The sequence below is a fragment of the Drosophila kikkawai genome, chromosome X (genome assembly GCF_030179895.1).
Source record: "Drosophila kikkawai strain 14028-0561.14 chromosome X, DkikHiC1v2, whole genome shotgun sequence".
Classification (NCBI taxonomy): domain Eukaryota; kingdom Metazoa; phylum Arthropoda; class Insecta; order Diptera; family Drosophilidae; genus Drosophila; species Drosophila kikkawai.
Window position 1 is genome coordinate 13,492,092 of NC_091733.1, and position 16,616 is coordinate 13,508,707.

General features: G+C 41.6%; 2 protein-coding genes across 8 annotated transcripts; both read left to right on the top strand.

Moving 5' to 3' along the window:
- Window positions 1-1,039: 1,039 nt before the first annotated feature.
- On the top strand, window positions 1,040-9,406 carry LOC108079323 (uncharacterized). Of its 5 annotated transcripts, none has more exons than XM_017173617.3 (8): window positions 1,040-1,195; window positions 1,745-2,105; window positions 2,709-2,893; window positions 4,298-4,477; window positions 5,534-6,473; window positions 6,699-7,111; window positions 7,178-7,505; window positions 7,564-9,406. In XM_017173617.3, exons 2-8 carry the CDS (start codon window positions 1,991-1,993, stop codon window positions 8,103-8,105), a joined length of 2,703 nt encoding a protein of 900 aa, XP_017029106.1. In that variant the 5' UTR covers window positions 1,040-1,195; window positions 1,745-1,990; the 3' UTR covers window positions 8,106-9,406. The 5 variants fall into 5 exon arrangements, with proteins under 5 accessions (XP_017029106.1, XP_017029107.1, XP_041630657.1 ...); XM_017173618.3 differs by having other exon boundaries at window positions 1,060-1,214; XM_041774723.2 differs by lacking the exon at window positions 1,040-1,195 and adding an exon at window positions 1,215-1,231.
- Window positions 9,407-10,625: 1,219 nt separating this feature from the next.
- On the top strand, window positions 10,626-16,043 carry Hsc70-3 (heat shock protein 70 cognate 3). 3 transcript variants are annotated; one of them, XM_017173624.3, is made up of 3 exons: window positions 10,626-10,886; window positions 12,695-12,840; window positions 13,179-16,043. In XM_017173624.3, the coding sequence occupies exons 2-3, from the start codon at window positions 12,716-12,718 to the stop codon at window positions 15,025-15,027; spliced, it is 1,974 nt and encodes a 657-aa protein (XP_017029113.1). In that variant the 5' UTR covers window positions 10,626-10,886; window positions 12,695-12,715; the 3' UTR covers window positions 15,028-16,043. The 3 variants fall into 3 exon arrangements, with proteins under 3 accessions (XP_017029113.1, XP_017029114.1, XP_017029115.1); XM_017173625.3 differs by lacking the exon at window positions 10,626-10,886 and adding an exon at window positions 11,234-11,372; XM_017173626.3 differs by lacking the exon at window positions 10,626-10,886 and adding an exon at window positions 12,307-12,449.
- The last annotated feature ends 573 nt before the right edge of the window (window positions 16,044-16,616 follow it).

Consider the following 16,616-nt stretch of genomic DNA (forward strand, 5'->3'; position numbering starts at 1 on the left):
TGCCATATTTATTAATATTTTTAATATTTTTTTTGAATATTTGTTTACAAACAGCTGTCCAGTGTGACCAAGGAAAATCCTTAAACGCCATAAAAAGTACATTTTCATGGAATTTCCTTAATTTTTTTGGTCACACTAGCTCGGTAGCGAAATAAACAGCGATTCCGCTGTCTAATTTAGACAGCGGGTTTTTCTCGTCAGAGTACTAGGCTTAAGCTCGCTACCGAGCTAGTGTGACCAAAAAAAATTAAGAAAAGTCCTGAAATGCCATGAAAATGTACTTTTTATGGCGTTTAAGGATTTTCTTTCGTCACACTGGACAGCTGTTTGTAAACAAATATTCAAAAAAAATATTAAAAATATTAATAAATATTGCATTAAAATGTCCTTTGTGGGTTAAATTCCATATTATGGGCTTCCCCTTGACAGCCCCTATCAATGCCACCTTTTTCCTTCAACTTTCCCTCCATTAGGGGTGTCTAAATAAATCAAATGAATTATTTAGACAGCGCAATATCAGCTGTTTACTATCTTGATCTGGCAACGCCATTCAATTTTCGCAGGCTTCATTTTCGTCGTCAGAGTACCGAAAAAAACGACGTGTCTAAAAGTTCTTCTTCTTTTTTTTCGACACCGTTTTTTTTATATGGAGTTTGGCCGCTGTCTAAATTTATACAGCGGTTTTTTCTCGTCAGAGTACTAGGCTTTAACTAACATTTTACTTACATTTTACATTCTACATGAGAAATCGAAATTCAGTGGGACCAAGGGAAAAAATATCGATATATATTTTGATCTGGCACTGGGACCGAAAAGTCTGGCAACTCTGGCTGGTGGTAACGTAAAAATCGTCACGACGAAAAGTCTGGCAGCGCGGAAAATTTCCGGCAATTTCAGAGTGACCAACGAGAAAAATATCAAAAAATACCAAACAAATATCGCGATTTCGATATTTCAGCAAAAAATATAAAAATATCGATACATTTTGAAATTCAGAGTGACCAAGGGAAAAAAATATCGCGATTTCGATATTCGGGCAAACAAATTCAGTGACACTTTTTTTGCACACAATAACAATAACAACTCAATTTTATTCCATTTGTTGTTTTTGTTGTGGCCGCGTTAAGTTCGCAAACTGCGTGTGAGAGAGAGGCGAGCAAGCGGGTGTCCGTGTGTGGCTGTGTTTTGGTATCCAGTGAGTTCATCAAAAATAAGTAAAAACCAATGAAATGTGTGTTTTATGTTGGAAAATATCATATTTGGGTCAAATCTTCTCTCCCATTGCCTGTGTGTGCTTGTGTGTGTGTGTGGCTTTTCCTTAATTTCCTCTTTGTTTTTACTTTCGTTTTATCTTTTGTTGTTGTTTTTCTCTGTGCCTCGCCACGCCGCGCTGCTACTTTAGCCGCTGTTGTTTTTGTTCTTGCTGCACGCGCTTCTGCCGGCGCAACTAATTCGATTTATTTATAAATGCAAAAATTCCTACAAGCGTTTAAAATATTTCTCTTCCTAAACTAAAATGCAAGGAAATTAAACAAGTCGGTGTGTGTGTGTTTGTGTGCCGAGTGACCTTCGTGCAATCACTTTCAATTAGACCGAGCGGACAGCGTGCGAGGCAGAAAGCAGGTCCTGCGATAATGCAATCAGATCGCCCGAGTGTGTGTGTTCGTCCGTGTGCGTGTCCGCATTTAATTCAATTGTTGCACTTTACAGTTTGAAAGCAATTAACAAGCAGGCCAATTTGCAGGAAGGCAGCAGGAAAGCAGCGGCAGTGGAGGAAGAAGAAGCAGCGAAAGCAGTGGAAACCATTATCAGTCTCTAGTCAACAAAGCAGACCAAATGAGCACGCACTTTGCGACTAACAAGCAGCACAAACTAAGCCAAAAATAAAGATAAAGATAAGCGGCAAAGAGGAGCGCCGAAGGAGAGGAGGAGACAGCACTCACATACTTGTGCACTGAAAGAAAAGAAGGAAATAAACACCGGCAGCAAGATGCGGGTCGTGGCCATGGTCAGCGGCGGCAAGGATAGCTGCTACAACATGATGCAGTGCGTCGCCGAGGGCCACGAGATCGTCGCCCTGGCCAATCTGCATCCCAAGGACAGAGGTGAGTCCAAAAAGCTTTTATTGCTAAATGTATGAATATTATTATAATCAAATTTATTAATGGCAATGCAGAAATTATAATATTTCCCTAAATTTGATAATTATTTCACAGTCAAGTGTTTCTTATTAAATTCTGTAAATATTAAAAATATTCCAAATTGTTTTTTATTATGGAATTTATATAATAGTAAAAGCTGTAATATATGTATTAGAACCCTAAAATTACTTTTGTTAGTTATCGTTAGTTATCGATATTGCTTATCGACCTTCTTTTAGTCAGAAAAAGCTTCTCCCTGACTCCAGGTCTTTTCGGTTTGATTTAAATAAATAAATTCTGACCAAATACCTCCAATTATACCTTATTTAAATAACTAAATTCAAATCCAAACTGCTAATATTACTATTTTTCGATCTAATCTACCTTTTTTTCTCAAAGTAAGGCACAAGTCGACAGAGCTGTTATTATCATTATTATTATTGGCCACCGTTCCTGCTGTTTGCTTTAGCATTTAGCACCAAGTTGCCGCTGTTTTTGATCTCTAGCCGCTGTAGTTGCTCCACCTTGTGCTCTTTACCTGCTCACATTTTTGTGCTCTACTTGCAGACGAGCTGGATAGCTTCATGTACCAGACGGTCGGCCACATGGGCATCGAAATTCTGGCCAGTGCCATGGGACTGCCGCTGTATCGGCGAGAGACCAAGGGCAAGAGCACCCAGACCGGCAAGCAGTACGTGCCCACCGACGATGACGAGGTCGAGGATCTATACAGTCTGTTGGAGACATGCAAGGTGATTGATTGTTGATTGTTGTTGCAAAACCTCTATTTTCCATTTACCAATCTCCCAATCCCACCCCTGGCTACCTGCAATGTCAGATTAAAGCGACTGATTAGAATGACTGCTGGGAAAATTACCTGAACCTACTGTCGATAGTGTGATACCCTTTCATTTATAAATAATAAATTGATCAAGACCTCTGAGCACCAGTATTATTTCACTATTGTTTACCTTGAATATGAGTACGTTTCGTTCTCTCTTATATTTTTTTATATGGAAAAATTTCAAAGTAAAGCTGGTATAGGGTTTCCCGCCCCAGTCTGGGGAATATAATACTGTAATAATAATAAACAAATAAAGAAAGATCATTAAAGCAAAGTTTTTTCAAAATTTCTTTGATATTTTTGTTTGTGGATATTAGAATGTTTTGTGAAAACAAAAAAAAAAGCAAACAAATAAGTATTTGAAATTCTTAAAATAGCATCCAGTTTTTGTTTTGCTTTCCTTCTTCTTTTTTATTTATTAAAATATTTCCTATATATTTATCTGTTGAGGGGAAATTCAAGTTTTTCAATGCTCTACCCATAAATAATAAATATTAATCCTTTAAAAAAGGTATAAAAGGGGAGCATAAATCAGAGCTCTTGTTTACATGTCCCTCGTTTTGTTGTGCCATGTCCTTGGCCAAGTCCCTGATCCGGCGATTGCAGCAACTGCACTTGGAGATTGCCGCCGCTCTATAATTGGTTGGCACATCCACACAGCCGCAGCTACAGCAATCCGAGCTGTAATCTTATCGCGATGCCCGACGAACTCGTTGCCGCCGTGCACGTGAACCGTCCGTTCGTCGTCCGTTCCGTTCCTTTTAAGTTAAATAAATAAAAAGCAAAACCGAAACAATAACAATAATCGCACAAATTGTTTATTTACCCTTTGATAATAATACATAATGAAATTGAATCGATTTGAAGGAGGTGGAGGAGGAGAGGAGACTTTAATGCTAAATGGTGATTACAGTTTGGCAGGCGCCTGGTGGCAATCCCTTGCCCGATATCAAATATATATAAATATGTATAAATATATTGATTTACCCTTTGGTATCAGAGCAAAGTTTGGACCCTGTTATCTAATGGATCTATCCATCAAAATGCAAATTTAGTTGCTATTTTTAAAGAGATATTAAATAAGCTTAATTTTATATTTAAATGCTTAAAATATAATATACCTTCCGCTGAAATTAGTTGCTTATGTTATGGTTAGGGCCTAGATAATATTTTATTTTAATGAATATATTTATCTATAACTTTTTTGATGATGTTCTGGCCCAGTTGCTATTTTTCAGACTTGTAAAACCCTTGTATAATCTTTCAGGATTCTTTCCTTAATTTTTACTAATTACTTTCGATTTATTAACAGCACGAACTGCAGGTGGAGGCGGTGGCCGTGGGCGCCATCCTATCGGATTACCAGCGCGTCCGCGTGGAGAACGTGTGCAGCCGCCTGAACCTGATATCCCTGGCCTACCTGTGGAGGAGAGATCAGACTGAACTGCTGCAGGAGATGATTGACTGCCAGGTGCATGCCATCATTATAAAGGTAAGTTAACCAGCTTCGATTGATTAGGAGTTATATAATAATCACCTGCTGCTGCTGCCGAGTCTGTTTGTGCTAAATTTAGTCCATGCAAACATGCCTTCGTTTGAATTACTCAGCTGCAAAATAAAAACCAAGAAAGAATCTATCTTCGTTAAGACGAAGATTGTATACCCTTCCAATTTAGAATTACATTTTAATCAAATTTGAAAGTCATATCTAAAAAATTTTAGGGTTTTTGTTTAAGGGGGGATATACATGTAAACCCAAATTTTTTGGCCAATTTTTTTTTTTTTTTGTTTAAAAAATAGTTTATTACTTAAAGAATATACTGTGTAAGTTTCAATATCGAATTGCAACTTGAAGCGCCTCAAATCAAGTATGCACGCAAGGTATACAAGTGTTAACGTGAGCGCATCAAAAACTTTATACGTCTTTTTCTCAGCTTTTAATTTTTGCATTTTTACCTATGCTTTGGACACGATTCACAAAAAACTACGTAACATATCGCAGTGAATCAAAAAGTATTATGATCAGTATGAAATTATCTTCTATTTAAACCTACATGGTTGTTATAAAACGGAGTATTACTATTTTTTAAGAGGGTGGGAAGTGAAAACTGATCACCTGAAAATGTCATTTTTTCCTTCAAATCAAAATTTAATTTTTTTGTCTTGATTTCTTTTTAGTTTTTTAGGTTCAAATAGAAGATACAGGTGTAATAAATACAAAAAAATTTAGTTTACGGATTTTGGACAGGAATTACGAGCTCTATCGTGTCCATAGCACGGCAACTCAAAGCTCGAGGCGCTACGGCATATGTTCCATAAATCCGCCATTTTGTAAAATATTATTTATAACTAATTTTTTGTATCATCTATGATTCTACTTTTAACTATATCCAAAGTTTCACGACGATTGCCTGACTATTTCTTATTAAAAAAATTCACAAAAAATGGCCAAATTTTGACCGCTTACATTTATATTCCCCCTTAAATTAAATACTTATGTTGTTTCCATCTCTAATCTCTCTCTCTCTCTCTTTCTAATCTTCTCCAGGTGGCTGCCCTGGGCCTAGTCCCGGATCGTCACCTGGGCAAGTCGCTGCGCGAGATGCAGCCGCATCTGCTCAAGATGCGCGACAAGTACGGCCTGAATGTTTGCGGCGAGGGCGGCGAGTATGAGACCTTCACCCTGGACTGCCCGCTCTTCCGCCAGCGCATCGCTGTCGAGGACATTCAGACCATTATTAGCAGCGCCGATCCCATTTGCCCAGTGGGCTACATCAACTTTACCAAGCTGACGCTGCAGCCAAAGGAGGCATCAGGATGCGGTGCAGCCAGTGTCGTTGTCGGCGGCGGTGGTAGTGGTGGCGGCGGTGGCGATGTGGTATTCGTTAAACGTTCGCTCGACTACATCAGCGATCTCAACGAGTCGACGTACAGTGACCTCAGTGATCCGGATTTCAGTGAAACGGAACTGGAGCTAATCGAGAAGGAGACGCGGCTGCGTGAATCTCTTAGCCAGAGTGAACTTATATCGCGCAGCAACTCCTTTGGCCGCCATTTGGCTGCCGCTGCCGCCACCACCACCACCGCCTCCTCCTCGCCCATACCCATTGTCACGAAGAGCGCCAGCGTCGACGAGCCCACAGCGGCGGCGGCGCCGCCAGTGCTGGGAGCACCCACAAGTTCCACATCCGCCTGTGCATCAATGCTGCTAACCACCGGCGATGGCGGCTCGCAGAGTCAAGGCGGTGGCCATCATTATGGTCTGGGCAGCAGCACCGCCGCCGTTTGCGGCTCGCTGTCGCTGGCCATCTCCTCGCTTGGGCTAAGCGCCACCAATACCTGCTGTCAACCGGGCACTGGAACGGGAGGAACAGGAGCCACACAGCCGCCCAGTCCGCTGACATACGAGCGCGAATTCCGTCCACTGGCCAACGAGGCCAAAGCGGCCATAAATGCCAAGGGCTGGATGTGGCTAGCAGGCATACAGGGTATCCAATGAGTCTCTAAAGCAGTCCTAATATATATACTCGAATCCCTGGCCAGGATCACACGGTTGTCTTTCGTTTCCCAAGGCCAAAAGTAGTTTTTTTAAATTTCTTGATTTAACTTGCATTTTTTTTAAATAAATTTCTAAAAATTAAGAGAAGTGACAACCGTGGTTATAAAGTACTTTCCTGAACTCCTTTTAATCGCTTATTCTTATCCACCGACAGGTAGCGGCACCGAGGGCATGGAGCAGGGCATGCAGCTGGCCCTGGACACGCTGCGCGATCTCTGCCAGTCGAAGGGCTATGAGCTCCAGGATCTGTGCTACATCACTCTGTATGTCCGCTCCATTGCCGAATATCCTGCACTGAATCGGATTTACTTGCGTTCCTTTGACTTTCACAATCCGCCGACGCGGGTCTGTGTCGAGTGCCCGCTGCCCGATGGCTGTCATGTGGTGATGGAGGCCATTGCCTATCGCCAGCCCGTGGCGGGCACGATATCCAGTGCTGAGGAGCGAGATCGTGAGGGCGAGGAAACGGCTGCGGCATTACTAAATGGTCGACGGAACACGATGCATGTCCAGGGTATATCGCACTGGGCGCCGGCCAATATCGGACCCTACAGCCAGTCCACCAGGGTGAGTTATATATATATATATATAGAAAAAGAGAGAAAGCAAGATGTATAATCCCTTTTTTTGCAGATTGGCGATATAACCTACATCTCCGGCCAGATTGCCTTGGTGCCCGGCAGCATGACCATCATCGAGGGCGGCATTCGGCCGCAGTGCAAGCTTACCCTACGCCACATCAGTCGCATTGCCAAGGCCATGAATGCCCATGGCCAGCTGAGGGATGTGGTCCATGGCATTTGCTTCGTTACCCATCCAGCTTTTATTGGAGAGGCGCGCCGGCAGTGGGAACGCCGTACGACCAATGCCATTATGGACTATATTGTGCTGCCGGCTCTGCCTCGAGAGGCTCTGGTCGAGTGGCAAGTGTGGGCCCACACCCACAACGATCGTTTCGACTGTAAGGAAGAGAGAATGGAATTTTAGGTTTGCTATTGATTTATTTCCTTTCTTCACAGATGAGGAAACTGGCTGCTCGGTGGGCGACTATACAATTGCCATACGACGACGCTGGAACTATGAGAACAATTGCGCTGCCATCGTTTGCTATGTCTCCACTGGCCTGGCCTCGTCCACCACTCAGCTGACGCAGCTGAGCGATGACATTTTGGGCAATCACTGCCGCCTGGCGCAGTCAGTTAGCGCCGAGCATATGGACGAGATACTTACATATGTGGTGAATCGTCTGCTCAAGGATTATCCGCTGGCTAAAAAGCACCAGCAGCAGCAGCAGGTGACAGAGGAGGCGGCTGCAATTGGGGAAGCCTCTGGTGGCGGGGATCAACCACAACAACAGCAGCAGCAGCCACTGCCGGCTATACACCTGAAGCTCTTCTATCAGGTGAATGCCGCTCCGGCCACGGATCTGCTGCTTCAGGCGCTGAACGATTTTCGGGTCAAGTGCCAGGAGACGGCGGCCATTGTCTACACGGTTTTGCCTGCCTGCAGTTTGCACAACTTCAGTACGTTCCTGTCCATATGCGGGGTGAGGCACGAGTAGGAGGAGGAGGAGGAGCATCAGGAGATTACACAAACAATTTGCTGCCAGCGCACCGAGCAGAACACTGATATTATATATGTGTATATATATATATATATATATATGTACCAAACACATACACACCTCTATATATGTATATGCATATATAAATCGCAGGGGAAAAAGAGTAATTTCGGGATAAGTTCCAGTTTATTTTTTTATTTGTAAAATTTAAAATGCACAAAGATTGCTTTAATTAATTAAATTAGCAAAAAGTAATTGTTTTTCTATTTAAAAAATGGAAAACTCAAAATGAAATTTATTATAAATAATGTCCTGGATATTATCCTTAGATTATTTCAACATTCTGCCCAAGATTATTATTATTACAATGTATAAAAGCTATAGCTAAACACATACATATATATATATATATATATTTTGTTAACTAGCAAAGAGATGCTGCAGAGCATCCAGCCTATGCATTAGCACACTTTGTGTCGCAGTTTCGGACCAAAAATGAACTCAACACACACACATACACACAGCAACGGATCTATGTACGCAACTCAAGTGTTTCAGCATAAACTATGAAAACTACAACTAAAACTAAACAAATTCAATTTATATAAATTATCCGTGTATATAAACGATGAAAGCAAAACCAATTTTTTGTGTGCACTCTATTGCGCAAAACTGTAACTATATACTCTTATACAAAACTATTAACTATTAATCGTTTTTCGATGTGATTTTTCTTTATGCTCCAAATTTTTTATAACTATATATATACCATATATATATATGTATATGTAAATCTCAGCGATTATTGTTCATTTTTTCACACAAAAAAAAACATACACACGTTTTGAGCTTTAAAAAATTATTGTAAAACATAAGAAAACCCGAAAAAAGAGGGCGGAAACTGAAAATGCTGTCTGGAAAATCTATTGAAAGGAAACCCCTTAGAGGAATTTCCAAGCCCCGTAAAATTCAACCGAAAGCGATCTTCTTTTAGATATTGAAATAAGAGAGATTATTAAAGTTGTGTGTTGCAACAACACCTGTCCATAGTTTTTTCTGCACAAAAAAACACACACACACATACTTTGGTTGGATACTTTTTTAATGTCAAGTTTAAATAGAGTAAAGCTAACAACAAATATCGAAGGGACGCTGAGCGGAGGAACGATACAAAAACAAAAACAAGATTATTACATGCTATTATGTATTGTTATGAAAAAAAAAGAAATATATATATATATTGATATTGATATTGATTGTCATTATAAAAGTCGAGAAAACCAAAGAAAAACCAGCTACGTGTACGTTTTATTATTTTCGGATGGATGGGAGCCAATAACACGTAGCTTTTGTGCTAGAAGTCTCTATAAATATGCTTTATTTATAGCAGAAATAAATCTTATCGGGCTCGAAGCCTCTGATTTATGGAAATATGCAAGTGTTTGTTATCATTATCATTTTCATGGTGAAGTTCTGGGAAATGTCTGAAAAGTGCCCAATGTGCTGCTAAAAAGAAATTAACTTAATGTATTTAAATTCTTTAAAGTTATTTCACTATAATTATGAAATATTTTCCTGATTTCAAGCTGATAGATAATACTCTTTTATTGAATTTATAGTCCTAAAACATATTATTTATTTGAATGTTTAGTGGAATCTGAATTTCTATATTTCAAAGATTTCAACCTTTATTTTTAAAATTTAAAGAAATATATTTAAAATTGAATATTGAATGGGTTTTTAAACGAAAAAGGGGATTACCTGGAATGCACATAAAATTCTGGAAAAACAATTTAAAAACAATTGTATGTCTTATTTCTTGTAAAATTTCTGAAATCTTCCAGATATTTTAGACAATTTTATATATATTTATTAATATTTTGGTATAATAAAGAAAATACACTTTTAAATTCCAAAGCTCTTATAAGTATTAATATTTTATTAGTTTTCTCAAGGTGTTTCATTTATTTCTTTTAAAAATATATGAACTTTTTTTTAGTAAAATATGAATACAGACATCTTTTGAAATGGAATTACTGCCAATGTTGTTCCTCACAACCGGGAAGAAGTTGTATATTTTAAAAATTATACAAAATTAATTATTCTAGCATTGTCTCGAAATTACGCCCCCCGAAAAAAAAAACGGTAAATTACCAGAGACAGCTGGAAGCATAACGGTGAATCCGGGCAGTACACGTCAGTGCTGCTTGCTTAAGACGTACGCATATTTGCATCAGACAAATACCAATTTCACCTTCTGCAGCCGCCAAACAAAAAAACAACAACAAAACTAATTGTCAATGAAAATGTTTGGGTAAACAAACTCAACGGAAAAGAGCTTTTGCGAGAGGGCGCTCTCACCAACTCTCTCTGTCTCTCTCGTTGGCGGTGGGCGTCTCGTCTCCCAGTGGGCGGCACCACCAATGGGAGCCACTGCATCCACTGACGTGGTCGACACGTCAGTCGTCGACAGCATAAATAGCCGGCGCTGGGAGAGCGAGAATCAGTTTCAAAACAAAATCGAACAAGGAATAGCAAATAACACAGCACAAGAGAAACGCAACGCGGTTTTTAAATTCGTTCCAAAATCCATACATATATATTCCAATAAGAAACGCTGTGACCGGAAAATAAACAAATAGTTTTAATAGTTTTTAATAGTTTAAACCTAATCCAAGCCAAAAAGACAACAAAGACTATATTACTCGACTAGGGATAGCAACCAAGTGACAACTAACTAAATAAGTGCATTTTTTTTAATAGTTTTAGTTAGCAAATGTAAGTATGCAAAAGAAAATAACTAAAACTGTAAAGTGTGTGTGTGGTTACTAACTAAGAATTATTGGTGACTAGTGTTTTTTTCAAGTTTCCATTATCTTTGGGTGTTGTTTGAAAAGCCGTTACTCTTAAGTGCTTTCCAGCCCTGAGCACAACCACTGACGTGGCCACAGAGTTGCATGCGAGTGTGTGTGTGAGCAGCCGACTGTCCCTGTGTGCGTGGGTAGAAAGCGCCGGCAAACGAGTTTGTGACTACAATTGACACTGTTTGAAGGTACAACCTACATTTCACGCAATTGAGCACAATTTTCGCTCACTTCCAAACTTTGGCCAGAACAAGAGCTGGGAATCTATCGATAGGCGCACCATTCGATATTTTGAAAGCGAAGGTTCGATACCTCGACAGCACATCGATAGTTTCCAGCTCGTGTCAGTTCCGTTTGAAGCGTTAATCGAGGAAACTCGGAAAAATCTGTCAGCCGCAAAGTAAGTGTAAGTGTTCAATATAGAACACAAAACAAGAACAGTAATTACTGGAAAGTGCACTCGCCGACTGCACAGGCAGGATATTATATTTGTGAGTAGCCAGAAAAAGAGGTGACACAGACAGAACGTGGGAGCAGGAGGCCAAGGGTCGGCACACATACACAGCAACCTTTCAGTCGCCATGTTGGCAAAAACCTAAAACTAAAAGAAATTAACGTTTTGCACGTGTTTTAAAACAAGTAAAAGCGTGCGAATCGGCAAATTAGAGACAACGGCAGCTGTGGGACGTGGTGGCCGTGCATAATTTCGAATACCGGTGACGCATAAATTAGCGTAGCATAACGTTTATAACAAAGCGAATACGGTGTGAATGAACTCGCGTTTCCGCCGCCTCCTCTCCCCGTATAGTTGCTAGGAGTTCTTGGCTGGCATTTGCATTTCTTTATTATTTGTTATATTTTAAATCTGCAGTTAATTCAGTCGAATTCGGTTTTTATGATTGCACTGCGCCTGCGCGTGCTGCTTCCTCTTCTTCACGAGTGTGCCGGTGTGGGTGTGTATGTGTGCGAGCGTGTGTTCAATCGGCTTGGTCCACGTCATTCATACAGCAGATTTAAGCTCTTGGCTAAAAGTACACGTCAGTGGTAACCGAAAAAGATTACAAGCAGATAAACCTTGATATCGCGGCAGTTGCTGTGTGGGAGAGAGCGTGTGCTGTTCCATAAACAGCTGTGCAAATTCCTTGTTCTGATTCTTTTTATATTGGAACTTTCTCCAAGTGGCTGCGTGTGTGTGTGAAGAAGAAGCAGCGGTACAAGAATTTCTACGAGACAGAACAAAAAAACCCGTTTCTTTGCTCTCTTTCGCCGGCAACTCTCTCCCTCTCTAGCGCTCTCCGTGTCCCAAGAAAGAACCAGAAAAAGGTTACACGTATACAAAACTCGGTGCTCTTTCTCTTTCTCTCGGCTGCGACTAGAACTTGGATGAACGGTTTGCCGGGCAGTTAGCCAGACGTGTTTTTTAGTTGTTAAAAGATCTTGAGCCGAGCAGGTGGGCCCCTTGAATTTAAAGTTGAAGGTGAAGACCAAGTGTGCTTGGCTGCCAAAGTGGCACGGCTAACGGTACCTGTTGATAGTTGACCAACGTCAGCAGTTTCTCTCCGAGAACGTGCCCGTTGCCTGTGTGCGTGTGTGTTTGCGTGCGGACGAGCGGCAAAGAGAGCCGGAAACTGTGTGTTGACGTGTACAAAAGCCAAGCTTACACCTTAATTCGACGCTTAAAATATATTGTATTAACAATTGTGTCTTTAATTGTACTTTCAGTTTTTTTGAGACATCTTCAAGATGAGGTTATGCATATTACTGGCTGTCGTGGCCTTTGTGGGCCTCTCGCTGGGCGAGGAGAAGAAGGAGAAGGACAAGGAGCTGGGCACAGTGATTGGCATCGATCTGGGCACCACATACTCCTGGTACGTATAGATCCTGGCATCGAGGATCATAGTCTTTCAAATTGCGTTAATATGAGTGGAATTTTAAACTGTTACACGTATGCAAATGATGCGTATCAAAGTTTAAATCAAGTTCAAGTTTAACCTTTTTATTCATTATTTTGATTTAAATATTATGCAAGTTTTTTGTTTATTCGTAAAAGCAACAGCAATATCAACTAAAACGTGTAGTTAAGCTCAGTTTTCTATAAATCCGACGCCCAAAATGATCCAAAAGCAATTTCTTCTATAGTTTCCAAAGGTTTAATAGATTTCGCATTACTAATATACTATTCATTTTTTTAATTTCCCCCCTGCAGCGTTGGCGTTTACAAGAACGGACGCGTTGAGATCATTGCCAACGATCAGGGCAACCGCATCACACCTTCCTACGTGGCCTTCACCGCTGACGGTGAGCGTCTGATCGGAGATGCCGCCAAGAACCAGTTGACCACCAATCCGGAGAACACGGTCTTCGATGCCAAGCGTCTGATTGGACGCGAATGGTCCGACACGAATGTGCAGCACGACATCAAGTTCTTCCCCTTCAAGGTTGTCGAGAAGAACTCGAAGCCCCACATTAGCGTGGATACATCGCAGGGCGCCAAGGTCTTTGCCCCCGAGGAAATCTCCGCCATGGTTCTCGGCAAGATGAAGGAGACCGCTGAGGCCTATCTGGGCAAGAAGGTTACCCATGCTGTTGTCACTGTCCCGGCCTACTTCAACGATGCCCAGCGTCAGGCGACCAAGGATGCCGGTGTGATTGCTGGTCTCCATGTGATGCGCATCATCAACGAACCGACTGCTGCGGCTATTGCCTACGGTCTGGACAAGAAGGAGGGCGAGAAGAATGTGCTGGTGTTCGATCTGGGTGGCGGTACCTTCGATGTCTCCCTGCTGACCATTGATAACGGTGTGTTCGAGGTGGTGGCCACCAACGGTGATACCCATTTGGGCGGTGAGGACTTCGATCAGCGTGTGATGGATCACTTCATTAAGCTGTACAAGAAGAAGAAGGGCAAGGATATCCGCAAGGACAACCGTGCTGTCCAGAAGCTGCGTCGCGAAGTTGAGAAGGCTAAGCGTGCTCTGTCCGGCTCCCATCAGGTGCGCATCGAAATTGAGTCCTTCTTTGAGGGCGATGACTTCTCCGAGACCCTGACCCGCGCCAAGTTCGAGGAGCTGAACTTGGATCTCTTCCGTTCGACCCTGAAGCCGGTGCAGAAGGTTCTGGAGGATGCTGACATGAACAAGAAGGATGTGCACGAGATTGTGCTGGTTGGTGGCTCTACCCGTATCCCCAAGGTGCAGCAGCTGGTCAAGGACTTCTTTGGCGGCAAGGAACCATCCCGAGGCATTAATCCCGATGAGGCTGTCGCCTACGGTGCTGCCGTCCAGGCTGGTGTACTCTCCGGCGAACAGGACACGGACGCCATTGTCCTCCTCGACGTTAACCCATTGACCATGGGCATTGAGACCGTCGGCGGTGTGATGACCAAGCTGATTCCCCGCAACACTGTCATTCCCACAAAGAAGTCGCAGGTGTTCTCCACCGCTTCCGACAACCAGCACACGGTGACAATTCAGGTGTACGAGGGCGAGCGTCCCATGACTAAGGACAACCATCTGCTGGGCAAATTCGATCTGACCGGCATCCCACCAGCACCCCGCGGCATTCCCCAGATTGAGGTATCGTTCGAGATCGACGCCAACGGCATCCTGCAGGTCAGTGCCGAGGACAAGGGAACCGGCAACAAGGAGAAGATTGTGATTACTAACGACCAGAACCGTCTGACGCCCGAGGATATTGATCGCATGATCCGCGATGCCGAGAAGTTCGCCGACGAGGACAAGAAGCTGAAGGAGCGCGTCGAGTCGCGCAACGAGCTGGAGTCGTACGCCTACAGCCTGAAGAACCAAATTGGAGACAAGGACAAGCTGGGAGCCAAGCTCAGTGACGACGAGAAGACCAAGCTGGAGTCGGCCATCGATGAGTCGATCAAGTGGCTGGAGCAGAATCCCGATGCCGATCCCGAGGAGTACAAGAAGCAGAAGAAGGATCTTGAGGCGATCGTCCAGCCGGTGATCGCTAAGCTCTACCAGGCCACCGGTGGTGCTCCACCACCAGAGGGCGGTGCCTCTGAGGACGATCTCAAGGACGAGCTGTAAGAAGAAGCCCATCTCTCTGCCCCCACAGAATCCATTGAAGAGATCCAGATAGTGTTGGAAAAATTCAGACTGATTACACAATTATAAACATAATTGCAACAGCAGCCACAATATCAACAACAACAACAACAAAAGCAGCAACAATAAATAGAGCAACAACTAGCAGCAAAAAAGGATTATCCTACTACACACAGAGAAACACATCCTCAAACAAAGAGAAACAAAACAAAATCCTTTTTTAGACATTTTTTTTTTCTACGATTTAATAGAAAATTCTTTTCCTTTTCTCTCTGTGCAAATCACTCGCATTCCGCCCTCCCCCACGTCTACTCCCGTTAGCTGCCTAATTATGTAAAACTGTAAATTTTTTTTATATACATATATATACATACATACACACACACATTTGCGACTGTAATTTGTAAACTGCAATCTGCAATCCCCCCAGAGGAGAGTTAGTGAGAAAAACCGAAGCAGAGGGGAGAAGAGGAGTCACAAATCAATAGGTTTAGCCTACGGATATGTAAACACAAGCACACCCACACAAACAAATGTTATATGTATAAGCGTGTGAAAGCGAGCGAGCGTGTGAGCTGCGGGGCGTGCGGAGTAGATGAAAATTACTGAATATGAGAATGCAAGGACTGCAAGAGTGCGGATAAAGAGGAAAAGAGATAGACCACAAACACACAAGAAACCACTAAAGCAGCTATGGCAACAACATCAGCTGACAGCGGCTTAATAAAAGGATCCTTCGATTTTACGAAGGATTTTCTAATTTATTTAAAAATAAAATAAACAAACAAAAAAAAATTGAAAAAAAAACAATAGTGTTCTTTAATGGCAAAGGGAAATGATAAGTGGATTAATTATAATCTCTCTCGAGTTATGTGGTTAAATAATACTTACCATTTTCCAGGAAAATATGCTAAGATAAAGAGGGTAACCAGGCAATGAAGTGAAAATACTTAACCGAATTTCCTTTTCATTTTAATTAAATAAAGACTTCAAAGTTAGTTTTTCATCGTTTTTTTTTTTTAATGTTTTCACAATTTTCTTTTCGTCTCATAATTCATCATTTCCTTGCGCATCGTCATCATCATCATCAACCTTTTAGCTCTGTTTGCTATATAATTCCTGCGATAACGGTATTATCTTCACACGCCAACTGCTTTCTCAGTTTTTAATCTTAATTATTCTTAAATACATTAAAAAAATACATAAAATATTTTGTTGGTTTTTGTTGTTGTTGTTGGTTTCAGTTTTTTTCTGTTTGTTTTTTTTTCTGTACTAAATATTCCATTAGCCCTGCTCTCGTCTTCTTATTCAAGATCTCGAAAAGCCACAAAATCGACAGGAATTTTCGATTTTGTCACATTTTGAAACAAAGACTCAAATTTCGATTTAGAGAACAGGACTGCCGTGTATGTATGTGTGTACAATATATAAATAAGCTAACGGTATATTGTTTATATGTTATGTATATGTATTTCTATATAAGTTATGCACTCTCAGATTTCGCAAAATTTCGGAACCATTCGAATCTCGAATATTCGGTTCACCCTCAGTTATTCTTTTTCTATTTTTCT

What these genes read in the sequence shown, in the direction of transcription:
- Hsc70-3 (XM_017173624.3), top strand. Translation starts at nt 12,716, where the DNA reads ATGAGGTTATGCATATTACTGGCTGTCGTGGCCTTTGTGGGCCTCTCG. An exon ending in CTGGGCACCACATACTCCTG is followed by an intron (nt 12,841 to 13,178) that starts GTACGTATAGAT and finishes TCCCCCCTGCAG; the next exon opens with CGTTGGCGTTTACAAGAACG.
- LOC108079323 (XM_017173617.3), top strand. Translation starts at nt 1,991, where the DNA reads ATGCGGGTCGTGGCCATGGTCAGCGGCGGCAAGGATAGCTGCTACAAC. An exon ending in GTGGCTAGCAGGCATACAGG is followed by an intron (nt 6,474 to 6,698) that starts GTATCCAATGAG and finishes ATCCACCGACAG; the next exon opens with GTAGCGGCACCGAGGGCATG. An exon ending in CCTACAGCCAGTCCACCAGG is followed by an intron (nt 7,112 to 7,177) that starts GTGAGTTATATA and finishes CTTTTTTTGCAG; the next exon opens with ATTGGCGATATAACCTACAT.